The following is a 15,649-nucleotide window of genomic DNA, read 5'->3' on the forward strand; positions in this document are numbered from 1 at the left end:
CTTATATATTAAAAATCGCTGTCAGATATTTTATTCAAATATAAATCTAATTTTACTGCACTGTAAAACTTCATCTTCAAAACTTGAAAAAATATATTCTGGAAGGTGGAGATGTGTATGACGATGCTGATAGCTCTTGAGAGAGCACAGACTGATACCACTCTAGTAGCATCTTCCTAGAATTAGGCTGCTTAAAAGAGCTTTTGTCAGTGCGCCATAATTTAGTTAAAATAAAGTACAGCAAATCAGTTTAAGCAATGATATATTTTATAATCAAACAAATATTGTAATCAGCATAAGAAGTAGAGTTTTGTCATTAAATAATAATGCAAATCAGAGCTCTTACTCTGTATTGTGAGCTAATAAGTCCCTAATGTAGTTAAGTAGTAGAGTAGATACAAAACTGCTCTCAGTTAGCAGTATAGTTGGGGCTGTCGGATTTGCAGTTTGTTTGTATATAGTTCTGTACCTGCTAAGTTAATTACTGGTTTGTATTCGGGGTTAATAAGTGCATAAGAATGATTCTGTTAGTACTTACCCTACTTAAGATGGTGATTCTGGAGGGATGGAGTAAGTTAAGAATGAGTTGACTTCTCCTCTGTCTTGCGGAGTAATCCAAAATCATCACCATTTTCATCCTGCCTTTCTTCAGATGTTGTTGTAATGTTTGATCAAGTGTCTTGACGCCTTGCCAGTGTGGGAGTGCTCTGGGTTCAGCCTGCAGCCTGTGGTCAGCACCACAGTGGGGGGGGATCCATGGCAGGGGATCCATGGCAGGGGATCCATGGGATGGGATCCATGGGGTGGGATCCATGGGGTGGGATCCATGGCAGGGGATCCATGGGGTGGGATTCGTGGCAGGGGATCCATGGGGTGGGATCCATGGCATGGGATCCATGGGAGGGGATCCATGGCAGGGGATCCCTGGCAGGGGATCCATGGCAGGGGATCCATGGCATGGGATGGGATGTGGATGTGCTGCCCTAAGGCTGCTCCTTTGGCACTGTGGGGTTAAATCCCTGTGTGCTGGTGGAAAGGGCAGGCAAGACCCAGGGATCCTTCAGCTGTCCTCTGCTTCTTCAGAAGGGAAACAATGCTTTGGGATTTTCCTACTTGAGATTCCTGCAGTTAAGCACTTCCTTCTGTGTTGTTCTCAGCTGATTTGGTCTATTAATACATGTACAGATGCAAGTATTATTTTCCTACTTCCAGTGCTGTATTTTGAAGTATCCAGAGAGAAATGTGCAGGAGTGCTGAGGATGAGAAGCACATTCATCTGTATTAGACTGTTCCATTTTGTGCTGGATAGTGAGAGGAACAGCTCAGAGCAGGAGCTGCTGTGAACTGTGCTGTAGTGGGTGACCCTTTCCTTTTTGGGAGCCTTTGGACACTTCTCTACAAGCAATCTCATTTATCCTAAGGCTTATATGAGCTTTCAGCTACAAGTCTAGATGATGGGGCTTTTTCTTTACCTATGGAAATTAGTGGATGAAAGAACAGCCTGCTATCCTGAGCTTTTTTCATACAAGTTATTCAAGAACCATAGAAATGATAACTCTTTTAAGAAGTTGCATCTTTCAAACCATGTAGATCAGACTGTTAAGCTGTGATGTTTTCTGAAGCAGTTTCTGCAAGGGGAACTCTTGTACAGGAGAATATTACCATGGTAAATTCCCAGATCTTCTCTATATTGGTGGAGATGGAGAAGTGTTTTCAACACTTGAGGGGGTGGGAGCAGTTTTCCAATGAAGAAAAGTTAAAATATGTATTCCTTTTTAAGACGTTGCATGGTCAAAATCCCAAATTAATTTAGAGCATTGCCATACAAAGAATTTTAGAGCAAGTGAGACTGTGACTATCCACTGCATGTGCTGGTCCATGATAGCTGCCTGTGCAGCCTTTGCCTGTGGAAATAGGAGGTCACTCAAATTAGACTAGGCAGCCCTTTGTTTTTTTGAAGAATGTCTTCATTTTTAACAGAGAATAAGAGCTTGTTTGTGTGTCCATAGCCTTGAGAGCATCACTGCCCTGCCCACGAGGGCACTGGCAGGTCTCAGTAGGTCAGTGAAGATACTCCTCCTGTGTACAACATGCAGCTCAGTGTAAGAAAGCTGGTTTTACCCTGCACTCCTTTAAAAGCAGGTACAGCTGCTGTGTACTAACAAGGCTGTAGCCACACATGGATTCTGAGTTACAAACATCCCAGGTTCTAGAACAGCAGAAGGTGGGAATTTTAGGCTGATGTATTTATAGAGGTGCAGTGAGGAGTGGGCATTCAGTATCACTTGATATTGGTTTCATGAAAAATGGATTTGGCCCTGGTGGTGATGTTCACAGTAATGAGTGCTCAGTGCAGCAGGTACCTGTGGCTGGGGATCTGAGAGGGCCCATTGATCACAGCTGGTCCTTCATTAAGGGTGATGGATTTTGCTCTGCACGTGGCAGCTCTTCCTCCCAGCCCTCACCGCTCCAAAGGAAATGCTCAGCTCTCTGTGTTTCTGCAGATGTGCAGAGATGACAAAATGTCAACCTCAAATTTTTTTTCCTTCACTTTTTAAATGACATTTACCTGTTTTTAAGAATTTGAATTGATGGCACTAAGAAAAAGTTGCTTTTGCCATCTTAACTTGCCAATATTTAATTTCACTCCATCATATTTTGGTTTAGACGCAGAGCAAGGGTTAAAAGGATTTTTCTACCTGTTGGTTAGACAGCAAAAGGACTGAGGCTTAGGACAGAGATCAGGATGTCTCTTAATCTGTGAATTATATTTCATTACTAAAGAGGAAGAAGAGCTTGAAGTGCCTTTGGAGGGGCTTGGATTTCAGCAGCAGGAGTCGCGGCTTTGTCAGCAGATGAAAATGGCCACAGTCGCAGCAGCGCCAGAGCCTGTGTGCTGGCACGTGGAGCCCGTGCCCAGCACAAACTCAGGACATGTGTGTACCCCAGGTAGGACTTCCTGTGCTTCAGGGAATTCTGAAATGGGGTGGTGAGCTGTGCATCGCCTGTAGGCACGGAGTGCTTGGGCAGTTGGGGTTGGCGTGCCTCAGTTTCTCTGCCCGCCTTGCAGCCGAGCATTGCAGAGTTTGGATGCATTCCTGGCAATGCCTGAGCTCCCTGTCATCCCTCAGTGGGCATTCTGCTTGCTGCATGTCTGGCATGCTAAATACCATGGCAGCAAAGGCAAATAAAAAACCCTCCAGTACCAGCTTTCGTGCAGTATAGTTTGTGCATCCTTTAAAGCAGAATTTTTCTTTTAATTGAAGGCTTATATGGGGCAGTATGATAACAGTTTGGATTACACTATTGGGATATTTAGCAGAAGGAAATGGTTTTTCACAAACTGACTCAGTCTAAGTAAACATAAAAACCAGCATTACAGCAGTTAATGTGTTCTATCCCTCCTCTGCCCTCCTCCCAAGAGAAGAACTTGGTGTTTTAATTGAAAAAAAATGTAAAACCTGGTATTTCAGGCAAGCATAATCGAGATTTTCATGTTTGGGCTATCTTGTTTTTCCCTGTTTGTGAGAGCAGGTTATCCTGTGTCTGATTACTGTCTGGAAGGATTGGCTGCCCATGGAGATGGGTCAGTGACCTTGATGGAAAGCCATGCCTCATCTCTTGTGGCAGCTCTTACATTCCTGGGTGCTGTTGAGAACATGCAATTCAATTTTGCATCCCTTAGTAGTTTGCTCTCTGCTGCCTGTTTCTAGGCTAGCATTAGGAAAGTGGCATTTTATTTTGCTGTGTGTAAGTGGCCATGTCCATTCCCAATATCTGCCAGAGATGGATTTGACAATACTGAATCTGAAAAAATGTATGTGAACTCCTGTCATTACCAGACTGAGAAGGGCTCTGGTGTTTCCATTTATATAGTTTCTAAAAAATAATTTGGACTCCATGTGAAGCAGCATTATTAGTAAGAAATCTCTTAACAAATACTCAGTTTTTAACATTGCAGCATTGTCATCTACTGGTTATTGTTGTGTATAGATAATTTTGTAATGTGATAGTGCCTGGGGAAGGGCTGGATCTTTCTGATGAGTTGTACTCAATAAACACTCTGAGAAATCTTGCACTGTAAAAGCCCCAAGCTGAGACCCTGGGGAGGGATGTGGAAATGATGCTGAGCAGTGTGGGAGCCAGTGGCAGAGCACGCCAAGGAGGCAGCATTATGGCAGGGTTTGTCATGGGGAAACTTGGACAAGTGCTACCATATATTCTTCTCTAGTTGTTGAGGAGTTGCTCTCTCAGTAGTTGAAGAGACAGTGCTGTGGTGGAGGATATGAAGACTCATGAGTGAAGCTGAAGAGCTTTGTTTGTTGCATTGCAGAGTGGAGAGACAGGAGATGATTGCCTCTGACCCCAGTGGGAGGATGGAGTTTGTAGTGGATGTAGATGGCCAGTGCTGCACTACCATTTGTTGTGCTTGGTCAGGTTGAGTTTCTGACATCCAGTAAGATAATTTTTAATTACTACTGGTTTACAGTTGTCATTTTACAATCTTTTTTCTGGTTCTAAGCTTTGGTTATTGCAAGGCTTGAAGAAAGGCCTTTTGAGCCAGCCTTACATCTAACAATGAACTCCTCCCTCTTCTTTGACATCTGAAATCCTAGATAACTTCCTAACATATTTTTTCCTTGCTGTTTTCTGTTTAGCCTCCAGTTCCAAGCCTGAACTCAGCTCCAGTTCACAGACTTTGGGAAGTCAGCAGAACAAGACAGATGGCACCCGAGTAAAAACTCGCATTCTGCCCAACATGCCAAAGCTTTTCATACCTTCATCTGTCACCAAATTTCCACCTGAGATCACTGTCACTCCACCCACTCCCACCCTCCTTTCTCCAAAGGGCAGCATTTCAGAAGAGACCAAGCAAAAATTAAAGGTAATAAAAGGGAAACAGTAATTTTTAGATTATTGTTTTTATCTTAATTCTCCCCTCAATAAAATACTTGTATGAAGGAAGCAACAGTTCATGTCCCCAGGTCATAACCAGAGGTAGATAAGTAGTGGAAGGAGGTGCTAGCTGTTACCAGCAGGAGCCAGTTCTTAAAGGACTGGTGAAGTGCTGGCTGTGGGTGAAATGAGAGCTATTCTAGTCCCTATCCCTTTTCTGAGGGAGTGGAAAAAATCACAGAAATGGCTGAGTGACCTAGTGCAGCCATTGCAGCTCTTAGATCAGGGGAAGCTGCCAGAACATTAACTGTGGGGAAGCCTACTGCTAAATGTTGTGTGGTTTTACATTAGGATGACTTCTTTTATCAACACAAGGCAGTTGTTGAATGTGAAGGAATAGCAACCAGTGGGCTTTTGTCCCTGTGATCATGGGTTTATCCTGACTATTTAGCAATATATTCTCTCTCTCTCTTTTTGGGATCAGTCTGCTATTTTGTCTGCTCAGTCTGCAGCGAATGTAAAGAAGGAGAGCCTTTGTCAGCCAGCTTTGGAAATCTTAGAGACCTCAAGCCAGGAGTCCTCACTGGAAAGTGATACTGATGAAGATGATGACTACATGGACATATGAATGAATTCTGGCCATCATCAACACCAACCACATAACCATTCTTCCTGTTGCCAGCATCTCTGGAAGTTGAGACATCTTCATTGGCATTACTCTCCATTTAATTGGCATCATTGTGTTCTTCACTTTCATTCCCTTTGTTATCACCACAGCCACTTGTGTTGCCTTCAGACTCTTCACCATTCTCCCCATCATGGTGCTTGACAGAAAGAATGATTGATTGTTCACCAGGCAGTTGGTAACTCTGGATCACGCTGTCACCAGGAACTTCAGTAAACACAAGGATGTTTTGAGCTGCAGTTCTTATCTCTCTGCTGTTCCTGCTTCTCCAAACCAGAGCCTTGGGAGTTGCTCCAGTAGCTCTTTTCTATGGTGTTTTCCTCCTTTTAGTTGTCTTGTATTTTCCCCCTCTAGCTAAGTTTTTCTCCCAGTAACTCAGCAACCTGATTTCTGTCTAACCATGCCATGGTTAATCCAACAGCTCCTTCCAAGGTGAATGAAGTAGGAAAAATTTACTGAGCTGGTAGAGATTTCAATTGCATCGAGAAAATCTGTGGCTTTGTCATAGGGCAAGGAGGGTGAGCTGAGGGTCTGTCAGCTCCTTCACACTGCTGGGGGCTTGGTTGGAATTTGACTCTTTCAAACAGACAAAAGAACCAGCTTTTCCAGGCAGACAGAGAGGGTGGTCTCCTGTTTGTGCTCATTTCACACCAATGTATGAGATCCAGCAAAATTTATCTACCTGAATGTTGGCTTAAAGAACTGATCTTTCCAGAATTGTCTTACAGTCCTTTCTCTTCTAATGCCTTGGACAAGCATTTTGAATTGGGGGCTAGATGATATTTTTATGGTGGTATTGAAAAAAAAAAAAAACTTGAAAGATTTCAGTACCATTTCAGTAATGTCTGTTTTTTACAGAATGACACGAAAAGGTGTTTTTTATCTATCTGCAGAGGGACTGCTCACAGTTATTTATATGAGAAAATAATGGTAACAAAAATCCTTTTTTTTTTTTCTACTGAATGTTAACTTTCTAAAATAATGAATGCAAACCATGCAAAAAAACCGACGTCACACACTATATATACACCCGCGTGCGCCCACACACATATATATATGTGTATGTACATATATATATGTCTGTATATGAAAACAGAAAGTGCATACAGCTTGCAATGTCGGATTCCTTTGTGTTTGGGGGGTTGGTTTTCTGTAAAATGCAGAGCTTTGTATAAACTTTTGGGTTTCTTTTCTAATAAAGTTGAAATGCACTGTTGTCTCTGTTTGTTTGAGAGGGCACGAGGTGCCGTGGTGCTGAAGGAGCACTGCTCCTCTTTCCTTTTATTTTTTGGTAACAAAAAAAGGGTGGGGGGACTTGATGGGAGCCCCTTTATTTTCTGAGGACTGCCAGAGCTCTTGGGGTGGGTTTGGTGTGTGTTGCCAAGGTTGCTGCAGTTCCCCACTGAAATGTGAATTCTTTTTCACCCATCTTGGTGTCTTTGAAAGCTGATGAGCAACACAAGGGGGAAGACACCACGTGGGGAACAGAATCACACAGAATATTGGGCTGGACAAATTTGCATTTGTTCCATTATTACAGTGATTGATCTCATTGATAAGAATGATAAATGGACTGTGGATAAAAAGAAGCTGCAGCAAACTTTGTGTTGCAAGGTTGTTCTCAAATTCTGGGGGGTTTTGTTTTGGAGAAAATGTGGTTTACAAGGAAGTGAGCATGTCCATTTTGGATGTGTTAGCAACTGTTGTATGTTTGTAGCTTGTTCACCTACTCTAAGTGATAGGTGAGTGCAATTGATACAGAAAAGATGAGGCAGCTGATGGTAAAAGCAAACAAATGTTTTCAGTGAAATGTTTTCAATGTTTACTCTGATTTGCTGCAGATTATTTTAAATGCAATGTATGCAAACTGTGTAGTCACTGCCAGGTAAAAGGCTGAGCAAGGTTCAGATAAGCATGATGTGTAGGTCTTTTAGAAGAAAGCACAGAATGAAATAAATCAGCTGCTTATGAGAAATGGGAAGGGGAGGGTGTGGTTCTCAATAGGGCTTTTTCACCCAAATGGAATAGGTTACACAGACTGGCTAATGTGTATTCTTAAATGTATTGCTGACTTAAAGATCACATTTTAATTTGAGGTCCACACTTTAGCTTGGGTTTGATGTATAAAGCATTTGATTTTCTAATTGAATGTGACCACTGAAAATTGTTGGTTTTCCTTTGTTATTCTTAAGGATTCCTTGGCATTGGGCTTTCTGGATTTTTTTCTCCAGACTTCCTAAAATGCTGATCTTGATCTTTCTTTTGAATTCTAGTCCTGCTTTTTGAGAAGGATTTAAAATGTTGCTGGTTTGGGAAAGCTAGAACAGTAAGTGTAACTGTTCTTGCCAGCAGCAAGAGCTGCATTTGCTGGACTGCTCTAAACTCATTTTAACCTTCAAACTCCTCAACTGTGCAGCTTGTTTTATCCTATACTAAATAAATTCTCTTACCTGGTTTTCCTTTTTTTTTATATAAATTTATGATTTTTTTGTTCCCATTGTGCTCTTGAGTAGCTCAAGGACTTTTTCTCAAGCTCAAGAAATTACTGAGATTGAACTATGCAGGCCACTTCCATCCCTTCTGCTGTTGATTAATGTTTCTCAGCTGTGGTCCTTCTTCCTCAAGGGTGTTCCTGCTGCACTGAAGGAGCCTTTCCTCTTCTCCATGAGTGAAACCTCCTCTCTGTAAGTACCCCTGGTGTAGTTCTTCGGTTCAAGGACGGAGCCACATTTGGGGCTGAAGGTGCCGAGGTCCCTGGAGGCACTGAGATAAGGATGTTTGTCTGAAGAGCCGTCCCTGAAGGTACTCAGAGCAACAACCTCAAACCCTCACAAACAGAGCTATTCACTGGGTAATGAATGCATCTTGGGAAGCTTGGCCATGTCATCTTGTGGAATTAGCAAGAGAATTACCGCAGTAAAACTGCAGTTGGCCGTGGCTTGGGGTAGATTCCTTTATTTTGGTCTGGTCCTGGTGGTAAGAGCTTGAAATTCAAGCCTAGGCAAGATCCAGCTCACCAAGTCACAGATCAAATGTAAACACTACATCTGCCTTCAGGATTTCCTGGGTACCCATTGCTTCTGAAATCTCTGATCCCAGCTGCCTTTCTGATGTGCCAGACAAAGAAATGGCAGCTGCTGAAGTGTGGTGCTCTGGGGTGGTTTTGGTTTGGGCTTTCCCTGGGAAGCCATTGGGACAGGAATGTCTGGTGCCTAAAGCAAACTTCAAGGTGAGGTCTGTGACCATGTGGGGTGAGGCTTTCTCTCTCTTTTTTTTTCCTTTTTTTTTTTTTTTTTTTTTTTTCTTTTTTTTTTTTCTTTTTTTTTTTCTTGGTTTTTTTTTGGGTTTTTTTTTTTTTGTTTCCTTAACATTGATTAAAACCCAAATCCTTTCTGGCTACTGAAAAGCCAGACTCTTAAGACTTTCAGGCAAATAGCAAAATGGTTTTTGGTCCAAAGGAGATGGGAAAAGGAATTATTTTGAATTGGCTGTGGAGAATAATTTGTGGAGAGTTGATATCCTTTCTGTGCTGCTGCTGGGCACTGGCACACAGCTGTCTTTCACTGTTAAGGTGAAAGTGTTGTTAAGATACGCAGTACTGGGGTTTGGCTGCTTGCAATTTCACTTCCTGGCACAGGGATTATATAATCCAAGTGTAGTTAAGACCATTGAGAATTTCTCTCTCTAGGCAAGGACTAGTGTTTTACTAAGAATTAATTTTGTGGAGCACAGCTGTTATTAGTGGCTTCTGCCCACTGTCTGACAAATGCTGTAGCATTTTTTTCAAAAGCTAATAATGTTCCCTTCCACAACCAAAATAGCAGATCAAGGAAGATACCAAGTACCTCCTTAATTTTATTATGTGCTAGGGTTTGTCAGTTGTTGTCTCTTGGTTTGGTGGGGTTTTTTTTTAGTTGTTTTTTTTTTTCTTAATTGGAGTGAGATTTCTCATGAATAATGAAATTAATGTCTTTTGCAGCCAAAATAAACACCATATGGTCAGGGAGAAAGGGACCAGGAAAAGATGAGGAAGGCACAGCAGCAGCTGAAGCTGATAGGAGACAAAATGGACTGAAGGAAGCAGAGGGGCCAGGTGAGAACAGACCAAGTCCTGCCACTGAGGGTGGGATCACAGCACTGTTAACACCACTGGGAAAAGCACAGTCTTGAACTGGAAATTCCAGTGAGGGTGAAGCATCTGTGGAGTAGCTGTGTGTGCAGCTACACACTGAGCTCAGCTCATTTCTGCTCCTGCAGGTGCTTGCATATTTTAGGGGAGTGGGTGGCAGGTAGAGGAGTTGAGATGCACATAACAGAAAAGCACAGCAGACATCAGTTTTGTGGCCTCTTAGTCATGGAAAGCTGGCATGAAGAAGCTTTGTGCTTGCATTTGAAGGTGATGGTAAGAGGTTCACTGTAGGCTGAGTGATAATTGCCATCTTTCCCTTCTATTAATGGCCAGGGACTCAAGTTGTGATGTTATTTGTGGTTTTAGGAGTAACCTCAGGGTGCTGTACCACAGCTGTGCTGGCCAAGTCATGCCCTTGTGGGACTCCAGCTGTCCTTGCAGGGCGTGGTGGAACAGGTGGGATTGCAGAGGACAACACCAGCATCTGGGTTTGTGGCTTCTGGAGGAGGATTTACCTTCACTGAAGTGGCTCTTTCACATTAATACCCACAGAATCCCAGGCAATCTCAGCAGAGACTGAAAGGTGCATCTCCCTGCGCAGACATTTGTGTTCCTGCTGCTGTTTCATGCATCTGTGACAGTGACACCATCAGCAAGTGCTTGTTTAACCAAGCCCAGAGCCTCTGGTGCAGCCCTGAACGCTGCCTTGGAGCTGCCTGGCCTCAGAGCAGCCCTGTGCAGGTGGCTGCAGGCTGTGGCTGCACTGCAGCTGCCCAGGGCTCCCCGTGTCACCCACCAGTGTCACCGCCTGCTCCGGCAGCACTAGAGGGGGCCCTAGGACAGAGCAGGGAAGGGAGGGGAAAAGGGGAGGGGGACCAACCCCCACCCCAAGTGGATGTCCAAGATCTATCCTGAAGCCACAGTGCATTGCTGGTTTTGCCCATTGAGTTCTAAGGGCTTTCTGCTGCTGTGCCATATGTCCTTTGCATAATGTATGGCCTGATTGCAGGCACGGGGGATGAGGATCCTCACAGGACTGTGGCCCTGGCCATGGCAACAAAATCAAGAGCTTGCTTTGTCACCATTAATATTGACACAGGCAGGGAAACAGATCACCATATACTGGCTTTTCATACAAAATCTGCCCCTTCACTGTTTTTCCCTTTTTTTCTCCTCAGTTCCCCCACAAAAAGCCCCCTGGGTGTTTCCATTTTCATCACGTCCAGTGTGTGATTCCCATGACACTGGGGTGTCCTGGGAATCTCCTGCCAGTCAGTCTTGTGTGAAATGGCTCAAATAATGTGTTCAGTCTTGGCAGGGGGAATCCTGATTAGTTCAACCTGATTAGTTCAACCCTGCTTCATGGCAGTGGTGTGGGGCTTGTGCCAGCAAAACTGAGCCCGAGAGTCAGTGACAAACATGCAACTTGTGGATCTGAGAAGGGCTTTGAGGTAGTTCTGTTCGAGTCAAATTCTAATCAGGGATGAAAATGTGTTTGAGAATGATGGAAGGAAGATGTGGTGTTCAAGCCTGGATAAAACCTTGTCAGGCAGTCTGTGTTATGTGGAGCAGCCCGAGGTGAGAGCAGGTCCTGCAGCCATCTGGCTGCTCAGGAAAGGGAGCAGGGATGTGGAGCTGAGGCCACTGACTGCAGAATCAAAAACCAAATCACTTCTGCCAAGGGGAAGAGTGAAATCACACTTCTGCCTGCGTGTAAGATTTATCTGCACAATTAAATGGTTGTGTCTGTAGCTGGTGGAAAAACATGCCATTATATAATCCCAGTGGGAGGAACACTCTGCAAAGTCTCTCTAAGTGCATTGTCTTACTGAGGGAAACTGCCTATCTAAAGCCAAGTCAACATATATGGTAAAAAGTAGTTTTTGCTCTCAGATTAGACACAGATATCCCCCTCTCAAGTTTTATTTCACAGCCTATTTTTTTTCTCTCCCATCTCTTGCAGAGACCTTGCAAACAACAGTAAATTCCAGTATAAATGGAACATAAACAAAGTTCATATATGGTATAAGCATATGAGAGCCACACTGGAATGGTATTCATTTAATTTTAGTTGAGTGATGCAATAACTACAAGTGAAAGGCCATGTAACAGGGCAGAGGTATTTCAGAAGCAGTGCTTCCTGTGAGAATGCTGAATTATTACATTTATTACAGATATCCACAGTTAGCCTCTATATTCACATTCCTTTCATTTTGCTCCTCTGAGGTGTCTGACAGATACAGAGGGCTCTTCACAAGGAATAATATGCAACTGAGTTTTATCTGCAATATGCATTGCATGAACTATGATCTAATATAGCACTGAGCACATACTGTTCAGTAATAATTAGTAAAGGATGTTGTATGAGCAGAAAAGCTTTATACTCAGAAGTCTTCTTTGATTCCTTGTAATTTAAGTCACAACAGAGATTTCATTTCCTTAAATTACACCCTAATGTGTATGAACAGTCACATTTTCTCTTCTAAATGCATGGATATATGTAAAATGCAACTCTTTCAGTAAGATTGCAGTGATAATTTTCCCTTTAAGAGATGGCACTAGATACTCAAAGAATTGCTTAACTTGTTAATTGAGCCAACATACACTCACCAAGAAACTCACCATGCTGTGTGGATGTCAGAAAGCAGTTTGAATATAAAAAATTGTCACTTAGCAATTTGTTTGCTCTAATTTAGCACTCCATTAGAGTGGTTTAGGGGGAAAAAAATTAAACTTTAGAAATCTGTAGTGGAAGTTCTGAGCTTACAGCATCAATTTGCAATGCTGTGCCCTCGAGTCAGCAGCACAGGTTCCAACAAATAACTTCTGTCACGGCTCTCCCAATAGACACCCTGCTGGAAGTGCTTCCTACACTTAATAAGTAAATGGGCTTTCCTGGGAGCAAAACAAAGAGCCTGAGTGTTTCCTCTCAGCAAGCAGCAGTGGCACAAGGTGATTTTTCAGTTTGGCTTGCTTGGAATGTAATAACAGCTCGGGATTGCACATTGTGAAGTATTTCTGCCCAGAGAAATGGAGGATTCCTGGTCTGTGATCCCAGCTCTGCAGGCTGAGGAAGCCTTTGGGTGCAGCCAGGAGCAGCTGCTGGTGGCCAGGCAGAGCTGTCAGCTCCTGTTGCAGTGTCATGGGCACACAGTGGTGATCTGCAGGAGCCAGACAAGCCAGGTGCATTTCCTGCTGCATGCCTGCATGCACAGGAGGCTTTGCCCTTCCTCAAAATGCACATTCCAGTGAACTGCCCAAGGAGCCTCCCACAATGGCACATTTTACCAGGCCTGTACTTTCTTTTGGAAGTTGTTAATAGAGCTGTTTTTCTCAGTGTAAGGAAGTGAGAAAGCAGTGCAGGGTTGCTGGGAAGCCTGGGAGTTGTCTGGGTGTCCTGCACTGTCCCCAGGGCTGTTCCCTGCAGCCGCCTGGCCTGGCTGCACCCTGGGTGTGGATTGGCAGCTGCTGAGAGCCAGACACGGGCCTGAGCCCTGGGCACAGCTCAGCTGCTGCTCTGCAGGTGTCACCCTCCAGCTGGGGAGCTCACCTCAGCTAACTGGGAATTCCATCAACGTGTGGGAGTGAGCAGTCTGGGCTTAAATGCACTCCTGCAGCATTTTAGTTCTGAATAAGGTGAACTTGCTGCAATGTCAGTGAAGCTCACAAGTCCCCAGAGTGTGCTAGTGGCCAGCCTGGTGTGTGGTCATGTTTCAGTTACAGCTCAGGCACAGGCACAACAGCGTCTCTTATCTGGTACTGTCAGTACATGTGGAAAAGTATCTGGAAAGAATATGAAAATATGAAATGTTATTTCCAAGTGCAGTGTCCCCTGGGAAGAGAGAGAGGAGGACAATATTTCTTCTTAAAGATGTGCCTGATTTATTATATATTTATTATGTATTTATTATATATTCATTATATATTTATTGTATATTTATTATATATTTATTATATTTTATTCATAATCTAATATATAAATAAATAAATTTATAGTTTATTTCTATGATATCTATATAATATATAATATATAATATATAATATATAAATAATATAATATGATATAAATAAATATAATATATAATATATAAATTATATATATTATATATAATTTATATAATGTATATAAATTATATATTATATATAATGTATATTATATATAATATATAAATTATATATAATTTATAAATACATTTATAATTTAACAATTTATTATATTATATTTATAATATGTATTATATATTTATTATATATATAAATATTTATTTATGTTTTGGTACCTTCAACAAGGTACCAAAACATAAATAGCTGCTCTTGATTGCAGTGAAGACAGCAAAGGGCAGCCTCAGTTGTGTCACCCCAGGCCTGTGCTGTTACAGTTTCTTCAGTGACATGAAGTATTTCTACAACTGAAATTTCCATGGAACACAGCTGCTTTAAAATAAACAGACTTAACTTCCTTAATTCATGCAAACTCAAAAGTTCACAGTAACCACTGAAAAATGCAAAAGGCCAAGGAAAGGTGGAAATATCTCTGCTGGTAAAAAATTCAGCCCTAATTACTTCTCCCTGAAATTAGGGTGCCTGTGGCTTATAGAGGAGCTCTGCAGAACAACAAGTGAGTTCTGTTCAGTGACACCTGTCTTCATGTGCTCCCTGAGGCAGTGTTTATTAGGAATATCATTTTCTTTAACAGCTTTTCTCCCCCATCATCCCCCAGTGGCTGCTACTGCTCCAGCAAGGAAATCCTGGTGCCTTTCAGAACAGCAGCAGCAGAACTGGAGATTGAGCCATTCATTCCAAACCTTTCTTCCTGAGTTCTGCCCTTTTTCAATATTCACTTTCTGCATCTATTTCATGGTAACACCATTGATTTATTGGTTAAATCATAAGTCAAAAGAACTCAGTTTTGCCTCAGAGCTTTCCCACTGGCTGGTGAGATTTTCAGTTTATTTTCTATTTTCTGTCTCCATCAAATAGAAAATACTTGTCCAAAACTGTCCCCCCTCCCCTAAATGGCCACTGAATTTGCAGCTAGGTCATTTTTACATGTCATAAAAAGTTTATAATTTTATCTTCTAGCCAATTTAGGGTAAAACTCTGTGGTTTTTCATCTTGAGTGATTGAATATGAGTATCCACTAGGAACCACTCCCATAATTAAGTTAAATGAGAGCAACACAAAAACTTACCTTGTTTTTTGTGGTGGTGAATACCTCCAAATAACTCAGAGCTTCCCATGAGCAGAGTTCTGGAGAGGACTAAAAAGTGTCTGCTCATGGAAGAGCAGAACATGCTCAGTTTTTTGGAGAATCCTTTGCTCTGAATGCTGAGGACTTGGCCCAGTGCAGTGTAGCAAAACCAAGGCTCTGTTCCAATTAAAACTTACTTGGATTTTTCAGTTTTTTCCCATTCCCTGGCTGAAATTTCCTGTGTCTTGTAACCATTTAACAATATGTTACTAACCATCCATTATGTCCTGCTTTATTCTCTTTTAGATGAAAGAGTCATGTAAAAAAAAGAATTCGCCAGCCCCTGTGACTGAATTTGAGCGATAATGTCAATGGAATTAACACATTGCCATTGTTGAATGGGCTCCTGTGGCTGTATAAACATCAAGGTAACACATTTCCAAAGCAGAAGACATTACTGCTGTGATACTGTTGTTTGAGAATATTTCCTCACTGCCAAAACACTGATGTAGATTCAGCATTTTGCCTGCTATGATGAGAATGATGCTGGAGTGGGGAGGGGTTGATTCTGCTGCTTTTATTTTTGCTGAATTCTGGTTTATTTGCTGAAGAAAATCTCTTAGAATGTTTGGCTAAACATGGAATGAGAGCATGAGTACATTGAGATGTATTTAAGATGACCTCTGATTGGTAAATGCATTTAAATTAAGAGAGCATTTAGGCTCTAAGGGCCTAATTCCATTTCTGA

The 15,649-nt window shown here is 42.2% G+C and overlaps 1 protein-coding gene across 1 annotated transcript in view; it reads left to right on the forward strand.

Moving 5' to 3' along the window:
- Positions 1-6,792, forward strand: part of CABIN1 (calcineurin binding protein 1) — a 111,086-nt gene extending 104,294 nt beyond the window's left edge. The window contains exons 36-38 of the mRNA XM_039725900.1: positions 2,785-2,949; positions 4,659-4,885; positions 5,381-6,792. Of these exons, the coding sequence (XP_039581834.1) occupies positions 2,785-2,949; positions 4,659-4,885; positions 5,381-5,524 (536 nt within the window). The 3' untranslated portion in view covers positions 5,525-6,792. The remainder of the gene's footprint in view (positions 1-2,784; positions 2,950-4,658; positions 4,886-5,380) is intronic.
- Positions 6,793-15,649: the final 8,857 nt, after the last annotated feature.

This window comes from Passer montanus, unplaced genomic scaffold (genome assembly GCF_014805655.1).
Source record: "Passer montanus isolate IOZ18808 unplaced genomic scaffold, ASM1480565v1 scaffold57, whole genome shotgun sequence".
NCBI classification, from domain to species: Eukaryota; Metazoa; Chordata; class Aves; order Passeriformes; family Passeridae; genus Passer; species Passer montanus.